The sequence below is a fragment of the Bos javanicus genome, chromosome 11 (genome assembly GCF_032452875.1).
Source record: "Bos javanicus breed banteng chromosome 11, ARS-OSU_banteng_1.0, whole genome shotgun sequence".
NCBI classification, from domain to species: Eukaryota; Metazoa; Chordata; class Mammalia; order Artiodactyla; family Bovidae; genus Bos; species Bos javanicus.
This window is the reverse complement of record NC_083878.1, coordinates 61,766,764-61,788,634: the sequence shown is the minus strand read 5'-3', so window position 1 is coordinate 61,788,634 and position 21,871 is coordinate 61,766,764. Positions and strand designations below refer to the sequence as shown.

Sequence of the window (21,871 nt, the reverse complement as noted above, 5' to 3'; positions counted from 1 at the left end):
ATCTTCCTAAGGCACACTGCTCAGCAGAGTTTCCTTTTTAAATCGTGTTCAGCCAACTGTAGTACATGTTTTGTTTTCCAGCACGAGATTTTCCATGGACGCTCAAAAACAGACGCCCAGAAAAACTTCGGGACTCACTCAAGGAGTTGGAGGTATCTTTCCAAAAGTTTCAAAAATGGCAACGAACAAATCTGTTTTAAAACATCTTTCAACAGCTTTAATTTTCATAAAGGATCAACTCTCCTGGTGATGATAGTGTTGCTTTTGTCCAGTGAGGAGTTCCAAAACAGTTGCATCTTTGTGTGGCATGCTGAGAGATAGAGATATATATATATATATATTTTTTTTTTTTTTTTTGCTTGCGAATCAGAAGCACTTTAACTGATAACGACAAGGTGTATAGCCAACTGCAGTCTCCCTTTTTCTGTTTTCTTCAGGAGCTGATGCAAAACAGTCAGTGTGTGCAGAGCAAATGGAAGAACAAATATGTCTGTCAGGTAAAAAGGCTTGACATGCTTTCGCAGTGTTTAACCAGTGGAGCTGAAAGCTATGCAGTAATTGGTATTCTTGTGTTATGATAGGTAATGGACATAAACTTTTCAGGAGCAGGTATTTCATAGTTTGAATTCTAGTCATTCTAGAACTAACATTTGATTGACTCAGGCTGCCTCATTAATGAGTATAGTTGTACTGACACTATAAGCACGAATAACCATCTTTTCAGATGGTATTTTTTGTCACAGATTTAGTCATATTTTTGAATGAAGGTGACACCGTGGGACAAAAAGTTTTTTGACCACTCTTGTAAGCATTTGTGCACAGCATGCTTATGGAAACTGACAAGCAGACTAGCATTAGACCTAAGGTAAGACATTTGCTGTTACTTTTCGAATCCTCTAAGCTGCACTGTTTAATATGATAGCCAGTAGTCACCTGTGGCTATTTAAATGTAAATTTAAACTAGTTAAAATTAAAAATGCAGTTCCTCAGTTGCACTACCCACATTTGAAGTGCTCAGTCACCACGTATTATCATGTAGATGGTATAACTACAGAGCATTTCCACCATGTAATGTTCTTTGGGATAGCACTATTAGAGCCTGGACAAGGTGAGGTACATGTGAAATGGGTCTAGATTCAGGACCTAATAATCACTTGTCCATTGATCACAAAATAATGGACAAATGTCTCAGCTGTGTCAATAGGCTTAAAAAATACTATCTGCTGGAAAAATGTTACTTGCTTATGATAAAAAGTCATTAGTCATATTCTACGCATACATGTAGTTGAAGTTACATCAGTACTACTCATAATTATAGCTATTTTATGCAATTAAATATCCTGTATCAACTCAAATTCTTACTTGTTTACAATGTGATTTATATATTTTAGGTCTGACTACTCTTGTTTGAAGTTTAGACCTGTGGCTCTATCCATAAATCTACAACATTGAATTTGTAGTAATTACAAACTTACCTTAATCTACTATTTAAGTGAGTATAGACTCTTATTTTAGTGGACTCTAATGTTTCCTCATTTTTTGTTTAAACTAGTCTCCTTTTACTCACAAAAGTGACTTTAGTTACCTCCTCAACCATCACAATTACTACTTTCCAGAGACTGTTTACAAAGCTGAATTAATATTTTAGAACCATAATACTTCTTAAAATAAACTTAGGATATGGTTGAAAAGGATGAAATTATTTAAAAATTCATAATTTGTTTTCATAAAAGTTTTAATCAAACTTTAAAACTTGAATACAAAATATGTACCAGAAAGTTGTAAACTTAGTACAACTCAAATTGTACTTCTCAATGTCGTTACTCACTTTAAAAGCTGGTTCAAAATTCTTTGACTGGAGGGCAAGCCTACCACCCATAGCAAGAGGTGTGTCTCATGGCCTCCACCCTTACCATTGCACAGTTAAGTTGGAACTTGTCAGGCATCTTAAAATATGCAGTGGAGCATCCTAGTAGGCAATACATTTTAAATAGACGGTAATGTATTTTAATTTAATAAGCAGGTTTTTGTGTACATTTGTATGGGAGAATATGAAGAGGGATATCCCTCACCGTTGAATTAATTCAACTCAGAAAATGAATTTGCATGATAGAATATATATAAAATTACTATCGTAATTTACAGCAACCTGATAATACTGATTTCTTAGGCCGCTGTACCAATGAGTCTGCTTTTAACACTTCCAATGGAACTTATCTTTATGTTCTGTCATATTTTGTAATTTCTTTCAATGATTGATACAATATTCTTTAAATAAACCTTTTAATATCAGCACATCTTTGGTGTGATATATTTCAACAAGATAACTTGACCTTTACTCTGCCCACAAGTCCAGGTTAGTCTCCACATCATTAGGGCCTATTTTTTAAAATTTATTTATTTATTTTAATTGGAGGATAATTACTTTACAATATCGTGATGGTTTTTGTCATACATCAGTAGAATCGGCCATAGGTATATATGTGTCCCCTCCATCCTAAACCCCCTCCCACCCACCTCCGCATCCTATCCCTTCAGATTGTCACAGAGCACCAGCTTTGGGTGCCCTGCCTCATCCATTAAACTCACACTGGTTATCTGTTTTACATATGGTAATGTATATGTTTCAAATCATACCACCCTCTCCTTCTAGGGCCTTTGAAGGACCTCCTAACATTATCCACCCACTTCCTCAGTTTCTAGACAAGACTAGTAGCTAGGTCTTCTGAAAATATGTTTTCTCATTCTTAAAGATCTCTAGTAGGACAGTAAATTAAAAATTTGATGCTCAAGCTAAATTTTCAGAAGGATCCCCTTAACCTTTTGTTAGTTGGAAAATAAGCAAACCATCTCTACAGACTCTCGAGGGGGTCCCCTTTTTTGTGCATTATCCAGTGTGGTGACTCTAAAGATAACATGAGCTTTAATTTTTATGAATAATTTCTCCATGTATTTAACCCTAAAATGGCAGCAGTTGAGCACAACATAATATTCTCTAAAAGAAGTGGGGAAAAGTTCCTCAGTGTCGTGGTGCTAAACATAGCTGGACACCCTTCAGTTTCTGATTGCGGCCACTCCTTAAATCTGCCTGTGGCCACTCCTTAACAATGTAAAGCTTCTAGCCCCACCTGCCCCTTTTCCCCAGGAAAGGGACAACTTTAGGCTGTATAGGGTTTCTCATGGTTATCTTCTTTTCAAGGGATCCTTATTTCTTCAAAAGGTTCAATTGTTCAGGATTTAGCAAGGCATCTACAACAACATAAAGAATTTCAGAAGATGCAATCTGAGCCTGGATTTTCCCCTCTGATGAATGTTTTTTTTTTTTTTTTTTAATAGGTTATCATTATTATCAAAGCTAAGTTCATGTTGTTGATTCAGTGACACATAAATTGTACCATTTAAAAACTAATTCCTTCTACTTGTAAATTCAGAACAGTTTATAAATCTAGACTTATACATACGTTCTTTATGAAATTGTCTTTTGAAGTGGGTTTTTCAGACTGTACCTAATCCTAGTTTGAAATGAATAAAAAGTGAGACATAATTTAGAGTTGTAGTTTTACTAGCTATCACATATATTTCTCATTGTTTTTATGGTCTCTTAAAATTATTTTGAGAAAATGCTTAATAATTTCCTGCTTTGAATTTCTTAATCCATTTTCCAAACTATTCTTAGGAAATAATAGTTTCAGCATTAAAATACTATTGTACACTGCTGAGGTGAAATTTTTAATTCCTTAAATTGTTCTTTAAGTCACATTCATGTTTTCAGATTACTACATAAGTAGTTAAAAGCAATATAATCATTAAGATAGATTTAGCTTCATGTATATTGATTTTAGATGAAATTGTTTAAATCATATATATACATTTAACTATAAAAGTATGATATAGTCATCTTTACCCTGATTTCTTTCTGTATTTATTTGACATTTTCAGATACAATTTTAAAATTCCAAGAAAAGATAGTTTTCTTTTTAAATTCTTATAGTGAATTACTTGACAGGCTATGTAAAAGTAGAAATTATTTTCCAAGCCTTTCACAGATGAACTGTGGCCTTATGGAGCTCATTTAATCATGACTTCCTTAGTTGTAGAATGTATAGTATCATTACCTGATCTTTCATTTCAACAACTTGTATGAAAACCAATTTTGGTTTTGTCATAATACAATAATTGACAAAGCATGGGTTTAAGTTACAATTATTAGTAATAGCATTTTATTTATTAAAAAACCCATCACACAGTATTTACTGACAGGCACTTTAGTGCCACCATTGTGGGAGGCAATAAAAATGTGTATAAAGTGTGAGCTGAGTTCTCAGCATAATCTAGTCAAGGAAAAGAGATACATAAAATCACTAGGATGTTAGTGAGTGTTGAGTTGTGTGATACTAAGTTAAAAAGATAGTAAGAATTTACATGTTGATGTTTGGTAGAAATCAACACAATACTGTAAAGCAATTATCCTTCAATGAAAAATAAATACTTTTTTTAAAAAGTAAGAATTTAGAAAAAGCACAGAGATTAACCTGACAGTTGGGATGTAGGCTAAAACATGAAAACCAGAGGTGGTTTGTACAAAGGGCAAATGAAACGGGATAATTATTTTCTGAAAACAACAAACTAGAGGGTTTTTGGACTTGAAGATGCTAAGCACAGAGTAGAAGTAAGATGCTCAGGCTGAAAATAACAGAGATTAAGAGTCTGTATCTGGAATGGTGAGATCTTCCCCAGCTCCTTCCCTCCTCCAACACTGAGGCCTATATCTCACTGTAACTTAGAGGATCCTTCTCTAACAAAGTAGATTATTACTCCCAGTTCAGTTCAGTTGCTCAGTCATGTCCAACTCTTTGCGACCCCATGGCATGCAAGCCAGCATGCCAGGCTTCCCTGTAGCTTTCTCAAACTCATGTCCATTGAGTCAGTGATGCCATCCAACCATCTCATCTTCTGTCATCCCCTTCTCCTCCTGCCTTCAATCTTTCCCAGCATCAGGGTGTTTTCCAAGGAGTCAGTTCTTTGCATCAGGTGGCCAAAGTATTGGAGTTTCAGCTTCAACATCAGTCCTTTCCATTGAATATTGAGGACTGATTTCCTTTAGGATAGACTGGTTGGATCTCCTTGCAGTCCAAGGGATTCTCAAGAGTCTCCTCCAACACCACAATTCAAAAGCATCAATTCTTCGGCACTCAGCTTTCTTTATAGTCCAACTCTCACATCCATACATGACTACTGGAAAAACCATAACTTTGACTGGACGGACCTTTGTGGGCATAGTACTGTCTCTGCTTTTTAATATGCTGTCTAGGTTGGTCATAACCTTGCTTCAAAGGAGCTAGTGTCTTTTAATTTCATGGCTGCAGTCACAATCTGCAGTCATTTTGGAGCCCCCCAAAATAAAAGTCTGTCACTGTTTCCATTGTTTCCCCATCTATTTGCCATGAAGTAATGGGACCAGATGCCATGATCTTAGTTTTCTGAATGTTGAGTTTCACTCTCCTCTTTCACCCTCATTAAGAGGCTTTTAGTTCCTCTTTACTTTCTGTCATTTGAGTGGAATCATCTGTATATCTGAGGTTGTTGATGTTTCTCCTGGCAATCTTGATTCCAGTTTGTGATTCATCCAGCCCGGCCTTTCGCATGATGTACTCCAAATATAAGTTAAATAAACAAGGTGACAGTGTACAGCCTTTTTGTACTTCTTTCCCAATTTTGAATCAGTCAGTTGTTCCATTATGGTTCTATAGACAGAACTAAATTCAGGGAATTAAAGTTAATTCCCACAGAGAAATAAGAGAAGTTCTTGAATTTTTGAAACAAGAATTGGTTGCTATTTGAAAGATGAATACTCAAGGAAAAGGAAAGGAGCTATTGCAAATGAAAAATATAACAGCATAGATAGAAAAACTAATAGAAGAATTGAAAGATAAAATTATTAGTAAAATATCCCTATAATGCAGAACAGAGTGGCAAAAGAACATAGTAGTGAACAGTCTCTCTCTCTCTTTCTCTAAGTCGCTTCAGTCGTGTCTGACTCTGTGCGACCCCATAGACGGCAGCCCACCAGGCTCCGCCGTCCCTGGGATTTTCCAGGCAAGAACACTGGAGTGGGTTGCCATTTCCTTCTCCAATGCATGAAAGTGAAAAGTGAAAGTGAAATTGCTCAGTCTTGCCCGACTCTTAGCGACCCCATGGACTGCAGCCTACCAGGCTCCTCCATCCATGGGATTTTCCAGGCAAGAGTACTGGAGTGGGGTGCCATTGCCTTCTCTGAGTGAACAGTAGGCAATATAAAATAGAAAAATTAGAGTAGCAGGTCAGAAGGTCCAATATCCTACTCATGATAGAAAATAGAAGGGAAGAAACAAACAAAAAAAGTGATAGAAGAAAATTTCCCAGAACTGGAGGATGTTTGTTTCCAGTTTGAAAGGACCCAGTGGTTGAAAAAGATTAATATCAAGGTATATTTTGTGAATTTTAGAAAACCAAAATTAAAGAGAAGATCCAAAAAGTTTTCACAGTAAAAAGAGTAAAACAAAGTACATACAAAAGAATGGGAATCAGACATGACTTCTCAGTAGCAACACAAAGAGTCAGAAGACTGTGGAATCAAAACTCTGAAGTGAAGTGACCTTTAGCCTAGAATTCTATTTCTAGAATTCCAAATTGGCATTCGAGCAAGGACATTTTCAGGCTAGTTAGTGCTCAAAAAATCTTGCCTACCTGCCATGCATTTTTTTCTCAGGAAGTTATTGGAAGATATGCTTCTCTAAAGCAACAGAATGAACCAAGAAACAAGATTCTTAGGATCCAGGAAATAGAGAAACTTACACAGGAGAGAAGTGAAGAGAAATCTTGGGATGATGGTGCCTTAGGCCTAGAGAGCAGCTGGTCCAAATTTGGGCAGGATACAGAAGGTTCTCATAGCGATGTTGGAGGGAGGGAAGAAAAGGAACTGATAGATCTGATATCTGATGTGATCTAGGAGAATTAATAATAGTAACATTTAATAAGAGATAAATATATAGGATAATAAATATTACTGATAAAAATCAGTAAGTAATGATTAATGCAAGAAATAACATATGTGAAAGACATTGCTAGCTGCTTGTCCAGTATCCATTTGTCTTATGAACCGACCCTATTTTTCAGAGTGGCAAAATGACCAACTTAAAGTACTTAGCTTCCCTGTTGCTTCTCAAACGAGAGGTGGCCCTAGAAAGGCACTTTTGGCCACAGAAAGCAGAGGTCGCTAGTAGGATTTACAAGAAAGCTTTCTTTTTTAAAAGTAACACTTCTGTGCAGTGTTTTAAAATCAGAATTAATGCTCCCCTAAAGACTTATAATGAGCAAAATATCAGAATTTTAAAGAAAGATTGAACGTTTTACCGACTTTTTCTGTTGCCTGGGACTTCCAGGCTCCACAGAAGCCTGCCATTCACTGCCTCCTATGAGGGCAGAGTAGGACATTCAAATTAGAGGTATCATTTTCCACAGACCACTGCCCCATCCAAAAATATGTCTTCAACAGGCTGAGACATTTGAAATTCCTCTGCTGCTCATTTTCGGTGTGAGAAGTTCTCACGTGTGCTATGGAACATACTCAGAAGTTAGTCTTTAAGATGTTAACAATAAAATGTCCACCCACTGACCCACTAACAGCTTACAGAAAAGCAAAATATTGTACAAATATTGCATTCTTTAAGTGTATTTTTACATATAAAATACATGTACTTACTATACGTATGTATTATCCTAGACTCAACAGGGATGTGCCTTTTCAACTTGTGCTCTTCGAGTCTGGATCTGAAATATGCCTGAAGGGGCCTGCTTTTGACCATTCTTTGATTCAAGGCATATATATATTTAGTGCCTAATGTATGCCAGATAGAATTCTCATTGCTGGCAATACCAGTGAATAATGAAACATATGCAAATGACCATTATTCCTATTCCCCTATAGCTTAAGTTGTAATAGGGCAGACAATCAAGAAAAGATAGACAAGTAACATCTTGAGTATATAATTCAGTCAATCAGTCGTGTCTGACTCTTTGTGACCCCATGAACCGCAGCACGCCAGGCCTCCCTGTCCATCACCAACTCCTGGAGTTCACTCAGATTCACGTCCATTGAGTCAGTGATGCCATCCAGCCATCTCATCCTCTGTCGTCCCCTTCTCCTCCTGCCCTCAATCTTTCCAAGCATCGGGGTCTTTTCAAATGAGTCAGCTCTTCGCATCAGGTGGCCAAAGTATTAGAGTTTCAGCTTCAACATCAGTCCTTCCAATGAACACCCAGGACTGATCTCCTTTAGGATGGACTGGTTGGATCTCCTCACAGTCCAGGGGACTCTCAAGAGTCTTCTCCAATACCACAGTTCAAAAGCATCAATTCTTTGGCACTCAGCTTTCTTCACAGTCCAACTCTCACATCCATACATCACCACTGGAAAAACCATAGCCTTGACTAGATGGACCTTTGTTGACAAAGTAATTGTCTCTGTTTTTTAATATGCTGTCTAGGTTGGTCATAACTTTCCTTCCCAGGAGTAAGCGACTTTTAATTTCATGGCTGCAGTCACCATCTGCAGTGATTTTGGAGCCCAGAAAAATAAAGTCTGACACTGTTTCCACTGTTTCCCCATCTATTTGCCATGAAATGATGGGACGGGATGCCATGATCTTAGTTTTCTGAATGTTGAGCTTTAAGCTACCTTTTTCACTCTCCTCTTTCACTTTCACCAAGAGGCTCTTTAGTTCTTCTTCACTTTCTGCCATAAGGGTGGTGTCATCTCCATATCTGAGGTTATTGATATTTCTCCCTGCAATCTTGATTCCAGCTTGAGCTTCATCCAGCCCAGTGTTTCTCATGATGTACTCTGCATAGAAGTTAAATAAGCAGGGTGACAATATGCAGCCTTGATGTCCTCCTTTTCCTATTTGGAACCAGTCTGTTGTTTCATGTCCAGTTCTAACTATTGCTTCCTGACCTGCATACAGGTTTCTCAAGAGGCAGGTCAGGTGGTCTGGTATTCCCATCTCTTTCAGAATTTTCCACAGTTTATTGTGATCCACATAGTCAAAGGCTTTGGCATAGTCAATAAAGCAGAAATAGATGTTTTTCTGGAACTCTCTTGCTTTTTCGATGATCCAGTGGATGTTGGCAATTTGATCTCTGGTTCCTCTGCCTTTTCTAAAATCAGCTTGAACACCTGGAATTTCACGGTTCATGTATTGCTGAAGCCTGGCTTGGAGAATTTTAAGTATATAAGAAAGTAATAAAAACTGTTAGAGAAAAAGATAGCAAGAAAAATAGGAAGTATGTGTGGGAGATGGTAGGGCAGGATGGGCCTGATATCTGGTGACCAAGAAAGATACCATGTGATTAAAACAAAGGAGCAAGCCACAGAAGGTATTTGGAGAAGAGGATTCCAGAGGCGCTGAGATGGGAATATATGTGGCATGTTTTGAAGAACAGCAAAGAGTCAATGTGACTGGAGTGGGATGAGCAAGGAGAAGAGTAGTAGGAATTGAGATTGGAGAGGAAATGAGACTGTAGTTACATAGGGCTTTCCAGGCCTTTGAAAGAACGTGGCTTTTACTCTTAAGTTTGATAAGAAAGTCTTAAGGGGTTTTGAGCACAGAAGGGACTCGATCTGATATACTTTTTAACTGGGTAACTGGCACTTTTGATGGGAACAAATTGAAGGAAGCAAAGGACAAATCAGGGCCATCAATTATAAGGCTGTTGCCATAGTCCAGGTGAGACATAACTGTGGTTTTGACTGGATGGAGCAGTTAAGTGGTGAGAAGTGGCCAGATTCTGCTGATGGTCAAATGTGGAGAATAAAAATTCCTGAGCAATTAGAAGAAGGGACATTCACTGAGTTGGTGAAGATTGAGAAGAGGCATTATTGAGGGGAATATCAAGAGTTCAGTTTTGGACATCAGTGTTTGAAATGCCTATTAGATATTCAAGTAGAGAAGACAATTGGGTAAATGAATCTGTAGTTTAGAGAAAAGCTTGGGCTGGCGATAGAAATCTGGGAGACAGCAGTGCAGTTGGTATTAAAGCCAGGAATTCAGTGAAGAATGCCAGGGAATGAATGTAGACAGAACTAGAGGAGGCGGAACTGCTGAGTTCTGGGGTCCTCCGGCTTTGGGGATTGGAGAGAGAGAGAGAGAGAGAAAAGGAGAGATGGAGAAAGGAGACTAATAAAGAGTAGCCAAAGAGGTGGAGCACCTGAAGGGAATGTTGTGTCCTGGAAATGAGATTTCTGGAAGAAAGCTTTTGAGGTATGTAACATACCAGTAACAGGTTGGCTGAGATGACCATTAGAAGGAGCAGGGAGGTCATTGGTGACCTAGATAAGAGCAGTTCAGTAGATGGTATGGGTGGAAGCCTGACTGGAATGTATTTAAGGAAAATGGGAGGATAGAAATTAGGGGTTTATAACATTAGAAAAGATAATTTTATAAAGGAAATTGGAGAAATAGGATAGTACTTGTGAGAGAGTTGGGGTTAAAAGAGGTTTTTGTTACTCTTTTAGATGTAAGAAAGAACTTCTCTTTCTGTTGGTAAGCTAATAGGAGTAGGAAAATTGGTTCTGAAAAGGAAAAATTAATCACTGGAGTAATGTTGACCAAGAGCCACTTAATAAAGGGAGAGGGGATGAAAAGTAGGTGCCTGGTACCTGTAGATGTCATGGAGCTGTCTTTTTACCCATGGATAGCCTAACGCCATCTTCCTTGTTCCGTGAGGAAAAGAAAACTTCTGTTTGGTTAAGTAATGACTTTTTAGAAGATTTCTGTTACTTTTTTTTTTTTTTTTGAGGTTTCTGAATGCAACTCTAAGTGACATACATATTTGGAAGTACAATGCTAGAATCAGGAGAAATGACCAAGAGTTGGTTGGTTATTTTTGAGCATGGGTTGAGAGGCTGTGATGGAATAAAGACAGTTAACAGCTGCTTTAATTCCAAGTATTCTTTGACATTTTAACAATTTATGTGTGTTATTTTTTCAATTGAAATAGTTTTTAAACATGCCCAGTGTGCTTCTGTGAAGCAGATGTCAGGATAGTACTAGAACTGCAAGTGATTGATGGGGATATGGGAAGGAATCAGGCGGGAGATCCTTTTGATGGTGATGCTGGTCTGAACCCTAAGGAAGGAGAAGAAGGGACTGGATTATAAAGAGGTTCAGACTGCAGCATGTTGCTTAGAAAGCTTCAGCCACAGGAGAGTTCCTTAACCAAACCTGCTCATTAGAGGAGTCCCCTGTTGGACTAGTACCACAACATGCTCGGTCATTGGCTAGTAGCCACCTGGGAAATATTTGGACTTTGTCAGTCAGCTGTGCTCCCAGCCTTCGTTCATCCTTAAGGAGCTCTGAGTGATGCACAACCATGGCCATCAAGAGTGTATACCTATATTTTTGTATAAACACAATACTGTACCTGAGTAATCTTAATATCATGCCCTAATAATTACTTTCTTAGGCAAAAGAAAAATTATTCCTTTCCACAATAAATGGAAAATTTACAGTGTATCTTGACTGACTGAATCCAAAGTTTAATGACCTATGATAATTTACATTTACATTAACTATTTACTCTTAAATAGTAATATATGAGCTCAGTTTTGTAACCTGATTATGACAGAAAGAAAATTTTGATCTTCTTAACAATTTATCTTTGTATTATCAATCAATATTTCCTTCCTATTCTTTTCATAAATTGTCTTTTTCTTCTCTTTTATTAATTGTTTTCATTTAAAAACATTTCTTTTAAAGAAAGTCATAATTCCCTGCCTCCGCCTTTGGCATTTGAGTATATTAATGTTTTTGGAAGCGCCAAGTTATTTTGCCACAAAGGAAAAGCCAGTTCAGGACTATGAATTTCCTTCATATATCCAGTTATGGGCTTCCCTGGTGGCTCAGATGGTAAAGAATCTGCCTGCAGTGCAAGAGATCTGGGTTCTATCCCTGGATCTAGAAGATCCCCTGGAGAAGGGGAAGTACTTTTGCCTGGAGAATCCCACGGACATAGGAACCTGGCAGGCTACCGTCCATGGGGTCACAGTTGGACACGACTAAGCAGCTAACACTTGCATTTACGTCCATTTACAGTTAATATTAAATATGTGTAAATCTAAATGAGTTCAAAATCTGAATAATAATTCTGAATAATCTAATGCCTCTCTTGTGTAAGGAGAGTGACATTTTATATCAATAGGGAGCTAATGAGAAGACTTTTAATGCATTATATTTGAGTACGTGTACTGAGTTTTTATACAGAAACTTAAAATATGACTTCAGATTTAGAACTTTGTATTAGATGCACAATTTGGAATGTATGAATTAGAAATATACATATAAAGTAAGTATTTAACATTGGGTGTGAGAGCCCATCAACTTTACATTCATGATATTTGAGAATATTATGTTATATATATGCCAAAATAACTGATAGAGAAAACACATCAAGTGCTTTTGCCAAATTGTGATTTATACCTGTTGTTTTTCAAAATAAAGTTAAAAAAATTAAACTACTAGATAGTATTTATACAATATACTTAAGTGACTATGAAATTAAAAGCAGCTGTAACTATACTTCTCATAAAATAGTGTTGTATATAAGACCACAGCAACTGTTCACAATGGAGTACCTATCATTTGGTATTCTCCTTGGTCTAAGTAGAATCCTAGGTTAAATTGTGAGATCCCAGTTACCACTGTGTGCCAAACACATGTAATCTCTCAGTATCTGTATCCCTCCTTCTGCCATAATAGGAGAACAATCCCTGGTCCTGTCTGAAGCCAAGCATTCCACCTAGACCCACAGTTCTCAGTATGTACACTGAGCACCCTGGGGATTATAGTGAATTCACAGGAATCCTGCAGGATATTTTAAAATTTCAAGAAAAACACAAGACTTCTATTGGATACTGCACACATAAGTAGCTCCAGGTAGAGCAGATTTTAAACGTTAGAACACAATACATTCCTTTTGAGGGTGTCATATATGTATGAAGCTGGCTTTTTAGAGCTTGCTGTGAATTTAACTCAGATAACCATTATATCTACTACTGTGGGCAGGAATCCAAAGAAGAAATAGAGTAGCCATCATAGTCAACAAAAGAGTGCAAAATGCAGTACTTGGATGCAGTCTCAAAAATGACAGAATGATCTCTGTTTGTTTCCAAAGCAAACCATTCAATATCATGGTAATCCAAGTCTATGCCCCGACCAGTAACACTAAAGAAGCTGAAGTTGAACGGTTCTATGAAGACCTACAAGACCTTTTAGAACTAACACCCAAAAAAGATGTCCTTTTCATTATAGGGGACTGGAATGCAAAGTAGCAAGTGAAAAAACACCTGAAGTAACAGGCAGATTTGGCCTTGGAATACAGAATGAAGCGGGCAAAGATTAATAGAGTTTTGCCAAGAGAATGCACCGGTCATAGCAAACACCCTCTTCCAACAGCACAAGAGAAGACTCTACACATGGACATCACCAGATGGTCAATACTGAAATCAGATTGATTATATTCTTTGCAGCTAAAGATGGAGAAGCTCTATACAGTCAGCAAAAACAAGATGAGGAGCTGACTGTGGCTCAGATCATGAACTCCTTGTTGCCAAATTCAGACTTAAATTGAAGAAAGTGGGGAAAACCACTAGATCATTCAGGTATGACCTAAATCAAATCCCTTATGATTATACAGTGGAAGTGAGAAATAGATTTAAGGGACTAGCTCTGATAGACAGAGTGCCTGATGAACTATGGACAGAGGTTCAAGTTATTGTACAGGAGACAGGGATCAAGACCATCCCCAAGAAAAAGAAATGCAAAAAAGCAAAGTGGCTGTCTTGAGGAGGCCTTATGAATAGCTGTGAAAAGAGGAGAAGCCAAAACAAAGGAGAAAGGGAAAGATATAACCATTTGAATGCAGAGTTCCAAAGAATAGCAAGGAGAGATAAAAAAGCCTTCATCAGTGATCAATGCAAAGAAATAGAGGAAAACAGTAGAATGGGAAAGACTAGAGGTCTTTTCAAGAAAATTAGAGATACCAAGGGAATATTTCATGCAAAGATTGGCTCAATAAAGGATAGAAATGGTAGGGACCTAACAGAAACAGAAGATATTAGGAAGAGGTGGCAGAAATACACAGAAGAACTATACAAAAAAGATCTTCATGACCCAGATAATCATGATGGTGTGAACACTCACCTAGAGCCAGACATCCTGGAATGTGAGGTCAAGTGGGCTTTAGGAAGTGTCACTATGAACAAAGCTAGTGGAGGTGATGGAATTCCAGTTGAGCTATTTCAGATCCTAAAAGGTGATGCTGTGAAAGTGCTCCACTCAATATGCCATCAAATTTGGAAAACTCAGCAGTGGCCACAGGACTGGAAAAGGTCAGTTTTCATTCCAATCCCAAAGAAAGGCAATGCCAAAGAATGCTCAAACTACCACACAATTGCACTCATCTCACACACTAGTAAAGTAATGCTCAACATTCTCCAAGTCAGGGTTCAGCAATATGTGAACCGTGAACTTCCAGATGTTCAAGCTGGTTTTAGAAAAGGCAGAGGAACCAGAGATCAAATTACCATCATCCAATGGATCATCGAAAAAGCAAGAGAGTTTCAGAAAAACATCTATTTCTGCTTTATTGGCTATGCCAGAGCCTTTGTGTGGATCACAACAAACTGAAAAATTCTGAAAGAGATGGGAATACCAGAACACCTGACCTGCCTTTTGAGAAACCTGTATGCAAGTCAGGAAGCAAGTTAGAACTGGACATGGAAAAACAGACTGGTTCTAAATAGGAAAAGGAGTACGTCAAGGCTGTATATTGTCACCCTGCTTATTTAATTTATATGCAGAGTACATCATGAGAAACGCTGGGCTGGAGGAAGCTCAAGCTGGAATCAAGATTGCAGGGAGAAATATCAATAACCTCAGATATGCAGATGATACCACCCTTATGGCAGAAAGTGCAGAAGAATTAAAGAGCCTCTTGATGAAAGCGAAAGAGGAGAGTTGAAAAGTTAGTTTAAAGCTCAACATTCAGAAAACTAAAATCATGGCCTCCAGTGCCATCACTTCATGGCAAATAGATGGGGAAACAGTGGCTGACTTTATTCTGGGGGGCTCCAAAATCACTGCAGATGGTGATTGCAGCCATGTAATTAAAAGACACTTACTCCTTGGAAGGAAGTTATTCCCAACCTAGATAGCATATTAAGAAGCAGAGGCATTACTTTGTCAACAAAGGTCTGTCTAGTCAAGGCTATGGTTTTTCCAGTAGTCATGTATGGATGTGAGAGTTGAACTATAAAGAAAGCTGAGCGCAGAAGAATTGATGCTTTTGAACTGTGGTTTTGGAGAAGACTCTTGAGAGTCCCTTGGACTACAAGGAGATTCAGCCAGTCCATCATGAAGGAAATCAGTCCTGGGTGTTCATTGAATGGACTGATGTTGAAGCCGAATCTCTAATATTTTGGCCACCTGATGTGAAGAGCTAACTCATTTGAAAAGGCCCTGATGTTGGGAGAGATTGGAGGCAGGAGGAGAAGGGGATGACAGAGGATGAGATGGCCGGATGGCATTACCGACTCAATGGATATGAGTTTGGGTAAACTCTGGGAGTTGGTGATAGACAGGGAGCCCTGGTATGCTGCCATTCATGGGGTTGCAAAGAGTCGGACACAACTGAGTGACTGAACTAAACTGTGATAAAAAGCAAGTACCACACAACAATTAGCATGGAACACAAGATTAAGTGTATCCAATCTGATTCCAGAGTTTGAGAATTTATGTGGTGCCCAAATTCTAATAGTGCACACCTCCTAGGGATTAAGTAAAGGTATTTTTCTTTGATTCTTTGTGTGTTACGTTTTCAAATGACTACCAAGTTGTTGGGACATAAATTCTTATTTAGTTGTTTAAATTCTGGTATTTCTTTTGGACCAAGGGCACCATAAAAATTTCTGAAGCCTCTTCAATGAATGGTGCTGGGAAAACTGGACAGCTACATGTAAAAGAATGAAATTAGAAAACTTTAACACCATACACAAAGATAAACTTAAAGTGGATTAAAGACCTCAATTTAAGACCAGAAACCGTAAAACTCTTAGAGGAAAACATAGGCAGAACACTCAATGACATAAAGCAAGATCCCTATGACCCACCCCCTAGATTAACGGAAATAAAAACAGAAGCAAACAAGTGGGACCTGATTAAACTTAAAAGCTTTCGCACAGCAAAGGAAACTATAAGCAAGGTGAAAAGACAATCCTCAGATTGGGAGAAAATAATAGCAAATGAAACAACTGACAAAGGATAAATTTCCAAAATATACAAGCAGCTCATGCAACTCAATGCCAGAAAAACAACCAAATCAAAAAGTGTGGAAAAGACCTAAATAGACATTTCTCCAAAGACATACAGATGGCTAACAAGCACATGAAAAGATGCTCAACATCACTCATTATTAGAGAAATGCAAATCAAAACCACAATGAGATATCACCTCACACTGGTCAGAATGGCCCTCATCAAAAAGTCTACAAACAATATATGCTGGAGAGGGTGTGGAGAAAAGGGAACACTCTTGCACTGCTGGTGGGAATGTAAATTGATACAGCCACTATGAAAGATGGTATGGAGATTCCTTAAAAAACTAGAAATGAAACCACCAGTATGACCCAGTAGTCCTACTCCTAGGCAAATACCCTGAGAAAACAAAAATTGGAAAAGACACATGTATCTCATTGTTCATTACAGCACTATTTACAATAGCTAGAACATGAAAGCAACCTAGACTTGTCCATCGACAGATGAATGGATAAAGAAGTTGTGGTATATACACACTGGAATATTACTCAACCATAAAAAGGAACACATTTGAGTCAGTTCTGATGAGGTGGATGAACCTAGTACCTATTATACAGAGTGAAGTAAGTCAGATAAATACCGTATTCTAACACATATATGGAGTATAGAAAAATGGTACTGAAGAATTTATTTACAGGGCAGCAGTGGAGAAACAGACTTAGAGAATAGACTTATGGACATGGGGAGAGGGGAGGAGAGGGTGAGATGTATGGAAAGAGTAACATGGAAAGTTACACTGCCACATGTAAAATAGATAGCCAACAGGAATTTGCTGTATGGCTCAGGAGACTCAAACAGGGGCTCTGTATCAACCTAGAGGGGTGGGATTGGGAGGGAGGTTCAAAAGGGAGGGGATATATGTATACCTATGGCTGATTCATGTTGAGGTTTGACAGAAAGCAACAAAATTCTGTATAGCAATTATCCTTCAATAAAAAACAAATTTTAAAAAAGCCAAAATTAAAAAAAAATTTCAGAGACAGAAAGGATGCCATGATTTGGAAAAGTTTAGAATCCTCTGGCATAGATTTTGATCCCATCCCCTCTGGCCTTCTCAAAATCCCACATGATTTTATTCCTTCTCTTAGGTACAGCATGCTGGCGGAAAGCACAAGCTGTTCCACTTTTCTCGGTATCATGTCTTGGCTTTATCAGCTACTTTGGGGAAGTTACTTCACCTGTCTGTGCCAGAGTTCATGTAACTATAAAATGGAGATAAAAATATCTAACTCATATGTTTATTATAAGAATTAAGTTAATATATATATAATGCTTACAAAGAGTTTTTGGCACAGATACCTGCTTTTTTAGATATAATTAAATTTATCCTTTCTGTCAAATGGACCTTTCCAATAAACTTTAAATTTTTAAATTAAACAATTTTTATTGTAACAAAAAAATCCAAAAATTACATTTTAACACATTTTTAACTGTACAGTTTGGTGGCATTTAGTATATTCACATTGTTGTGAAATATCTTCAGAACTTTTTCATTTTGCAAAACTGAAACTCTATACACTTAAACAGCAGCTCCCCTACCTCTGTCCCCAGCCGCTGGCAGCCACCATTGTACTCTCTGCTTCTGTGAGCTTGACTTCTTTAGCTACCTCATGTAAATGGAGCCATGCAGTATCTGCCCTTCTGTGACTAGCCTGCTTTACTCAGCATAGTGTCCTCACAGTTCGTCCATGTTGTAGCATGTGACAGGATTGTGTTCCTTTTTAAATCTCAGTAGTAGTCCACTGGATGGATGTCCCACATTTTGCTTATCTGTTCATCCATTGATGAACGTGTGTGTTGCTTCCTTCTCTTGGCTATTGTGATACTGTGGTGAGCATGGATGTACAGATACTTCTTGGAGACAGTGCTTTATTTTAGCTATATACCCACGAATGGGGTTGCTGATTAGATGGTCATTCTATTTTGAATTTTTTGAGGAACCTTTATACTGTTTTCCACAGGTCACCATATTACAGTGCCTTCAGCAGTGCACAAGGGTCCTAGTTTCTCCATAGCTTCACCAACACTTTATTTATTTATTTTTTCTGATAGTTGCTATTCTGTAGGTATGAGATGATATCTCATTTCTATGATATTCATCATAGAAAATGCATTTTAATATGCATTTTTCTAAAGACTAGTGATGTTGAACATCTTTTCATATGCTTGTTGGCCATTTGTGTATCATCTTTGGAGGAATGTCTAGTCAAGTCCTTAGCCCATTTGTTAATTGAGTTAATTTTTTGTTGAGTTTTAAGAGTTTTAAAAGTATATTTTGGATATTAACTCCTTGTCAGTTATATGATTTGCAAATATGCTCTCCCACTCTGTAGGTTGCCTTTTCACTCTTACTTGTGTACTCTGATGAACAAAAGTTTTAAACTTTTGTCTGTTTTTGCTTTTAGAGTCATATCTAAGAAATCATTTTCAAATCCAATGTCATGAAGCTTTTCCCTTATGGTTTCTTCAAGAAGTTTTATCGTTTTGGGTGTGAGTCTAGGTCTTTAATCCACTTTGAGTTAATTTTTGTGTATGCTGTAAGATAAGGGTCCATTTGCACTCTTGTGAATGTGGACATCCGGTTTTCCCAGCACCATTTGTTGAAGAGGCTGTTCTTTCCTCATTGTGTGGTCTCAGCACTCTTGTTGAAGACCCTTTGACCATACTCGGGAGAGTGTGTTTCTAGGCCTGTACTCTGTTCCGTGGTCTCTAGCTCTGTCTTTTGACAAGGCCACACTGTTCTGATTATTGTGTCTTTGTGCTGTGTCTTGAAATCAGGAAGTATGAGAACTTTGTTCTTCTTTTTCAAAATTGATTTGACCATATGGAATCTGTTGAGATTCCTGATCAACTTAAACTCTTTTCTATTAAAGCAAAACAAAACAAAACAAAACATTCATCTCAGATACCACCATGTCTTATCCCTTTTCTTCAGAATCAAGTTTCTCAAAAGAATTTCTGTTTAAAGTCTCCATTTCTCTATTGCTCACTCAGCATTTAACGAACTTCAGCCATACTTTTCTCCTGATTACACTGAAAACCTTTTACACTGAGGTTACAAAAAACCCTCTGTTATCACTAAATCCAATTTAGTGACTTTTTTTTTTAAGGCATAATCTTAAATACACAAGGGGATTCAATACTACCTGTCACACCAGTTTTCCTGAAATACTTTTTTGTATTAATTCTCCATGCGCTTTTCTAATATTCTTCCTACCTCTCCAGCATTCTTCTCTGTGTTCTTTTCAGGCCTGTGCTTCTTTCTCCTGCCCTTGAATGTCCTCTCCTCTTTACTCTGAACTCCTGGCATATCCAACTTATATTTATAGCTTCAGTGCCTCTTCTCTCTAGAGCTCAGGCCTTGCCCCTGTGCTCCACAGTCATTAATCCAGTTACCTACTTGATATCTCTCCTTTGGTGCCTCAAAGATGTTTCCAACACAGTATCTCTAAAATGAAATTCAGAGCCCTCTTCCTGTTCCTCTTCTACCACTTCAATCTCAGTAAACAGCCTGTCTTCCATTTATTTATAGAAACCTGGAAGCCACCTGTTTGTCCTTGAAATTAACTTCTTCTTTACCCATCTCTCCTTCCTCCCCTTGCCACATATTCAACTAATCTCTGATTCTAGTGGGTTTTATCTCCTAAGTCACTCTCCTCCACAAGAGGGTCTCTATCCTTTCCCTCATAACTCTACCCACCTCTCTCCCTCTCCCTCTTGACTACTTCGGCATGTCTTCATCTTCACTGTTCTACCTGCTCCCACCAGTCTGTCCTCCACCCTGTAGCCAAAATTATTTTTTAAAAGCAAATCTGTTACTTCCCAGCTTCAAACCCTTCTGTAACTCTGGAGAATAGATAGAAACTGGAAACTGGTGAACTAGGGCAGGGTAGGGGAGAAGAGGTAGGAGGGATACAAAGGTGGGAAATTGTATACCTCTGTATAATTTGTTGTCATTTTCTTTTGGAACTACAAGGATGTGTTACCGCTTCCAAAAATTAAATCAGTAAATTCAGTTTAAAAAATTATAGCATGACACTGTTCTTAAAGGCTAAACTGAACTGGTCCCAACCTACCTATCTTTTTAATTGCATCTATTACCAAATTCTTTTCTAATTTCAGTGCCACAGCCGTACCAGGCTTCTGTCCATTGCTTATGCTCTGTAGGCTTTCTATTGCTTTGAGGCCCTTGCACAAACTGTTCTTAGCTCTGCCTTGAATGCCCTTTGCTCCTCCTTTCACGGAGGTAACACATTCTTATCCTTAGGTCTCTGACACTGAGTTACTACGTTCTCAGGAAGCCTTCCCTGATGAGCTCTATTCCCTATTATGTGCTGTTATACCACGGACTCCCTGATACTCACTGCACTTTTACACTTACTGTGTGACCATCTAATTACTATCTGCCTCATCAATTTGAATGCAAGTTCCATTGTAGTAACAATTTAACAATACTAATCCTAAAAAAATCTTGCTATCCTTAAAGCTACCATAATATCCTATTGTACATTAAGTGTGAGTGTGTGTGTGTATGTGTGTGTTTAAATTTACTTACTAAGTACTATTATCAGTCCCAAGAAGAGACTGTCATATATATAATGTTTCCAAGCTTACTTTGGAATATCTTCAAAGATCACTATTTTGTGGAGGAAGCTTTGGGAAATACTCTTTTATATTTATACTGTATTAGTATATACTGTGGGGAAGGAGAAGTGGAAGGTGTCAAGGGCATCTGTTGAGTGTTGTCCTGGCAAAAAGAGGGTGGACAAGGAGTTATATTAAAAATGGTAGATCTGAGAGAAATTGAAGGAGTATTGGCACAATTTACTTGTGAATTTGAAATCTGCTGGGTAAAGGTGAAAATTAAAAATAGTATTCTCAAACCAAAGGAATTTTACAAGAATTTAGTGGTGATCTTTATTCCCACTTTTAAGGGTTTAATTTTAAAATAATAAGATGATTCCTTAACATTGTTAAATGGCATGCAATACAAGCAGATAAAGATTCAGAGGACTACCCTCACCATGGTAAGCACAGTCAACAGTTGTTTATGTCCTTCCTCCATCATTCACAAACGCTCATATATATAAGTAGTACATAAATATATTTTATTTATTATATATATTATTTTCTGTAAATATTTTTCTGTAACTTCACAGAACAACATATAACATACCTATTAATGATCTACATCTCCCCTTCTTATTTTTAGTAGGTGCAGAGTAATCCATAGTTCGAATATACCATACTTTCCAATTGTTACTTATAATCTTTTTAGTGAATAAAGAAATTAGACATGGGTGAGCAATCTAATAAGACTATAATAAAAAAGTGTTTTATTTTTTAATAAATGAAAATGCAGAGGAGAGGGTCTTAGTTCAGTTTCCTACTTGATCCTTTTAGCTGTTGCTGCTGCTGCTGCTGCTGCTAAGTCGCTTCAGTCGTGTCCGACTCTGTGCAACC

General features: G+C 37.7%; 1 protein-coding gene across 5 annotated transcripts in view; it reads left to right on the top strand.

Moving 5' to 3' along the window:
* The window catches only part of WDPCP (WD repeat containing planar cell polarity effector), a 297,960-nt gene that overhangs the window by 110,598 nt on the left and 165,491 nt on the right, over nucleotides 1-21,871 (top strand). For all 5 annotated transcript variants that reach the window (XM_061432772.1, XM_061432769.1, XM_061432770.1 and 2 more), the window contains exons 5-6: nucleotides 82-152; nucleotides 438-497. In XM_061432772.1, the coding sequence (XP_061288756.1) occupies nucleotides 82-152; nucleotides 438-497 (131 nt within the window). The remainder of the gene's footprint in view (nucleotides 1-81; nucleotides 153-437; nucleotides 498-21,871) is intronic.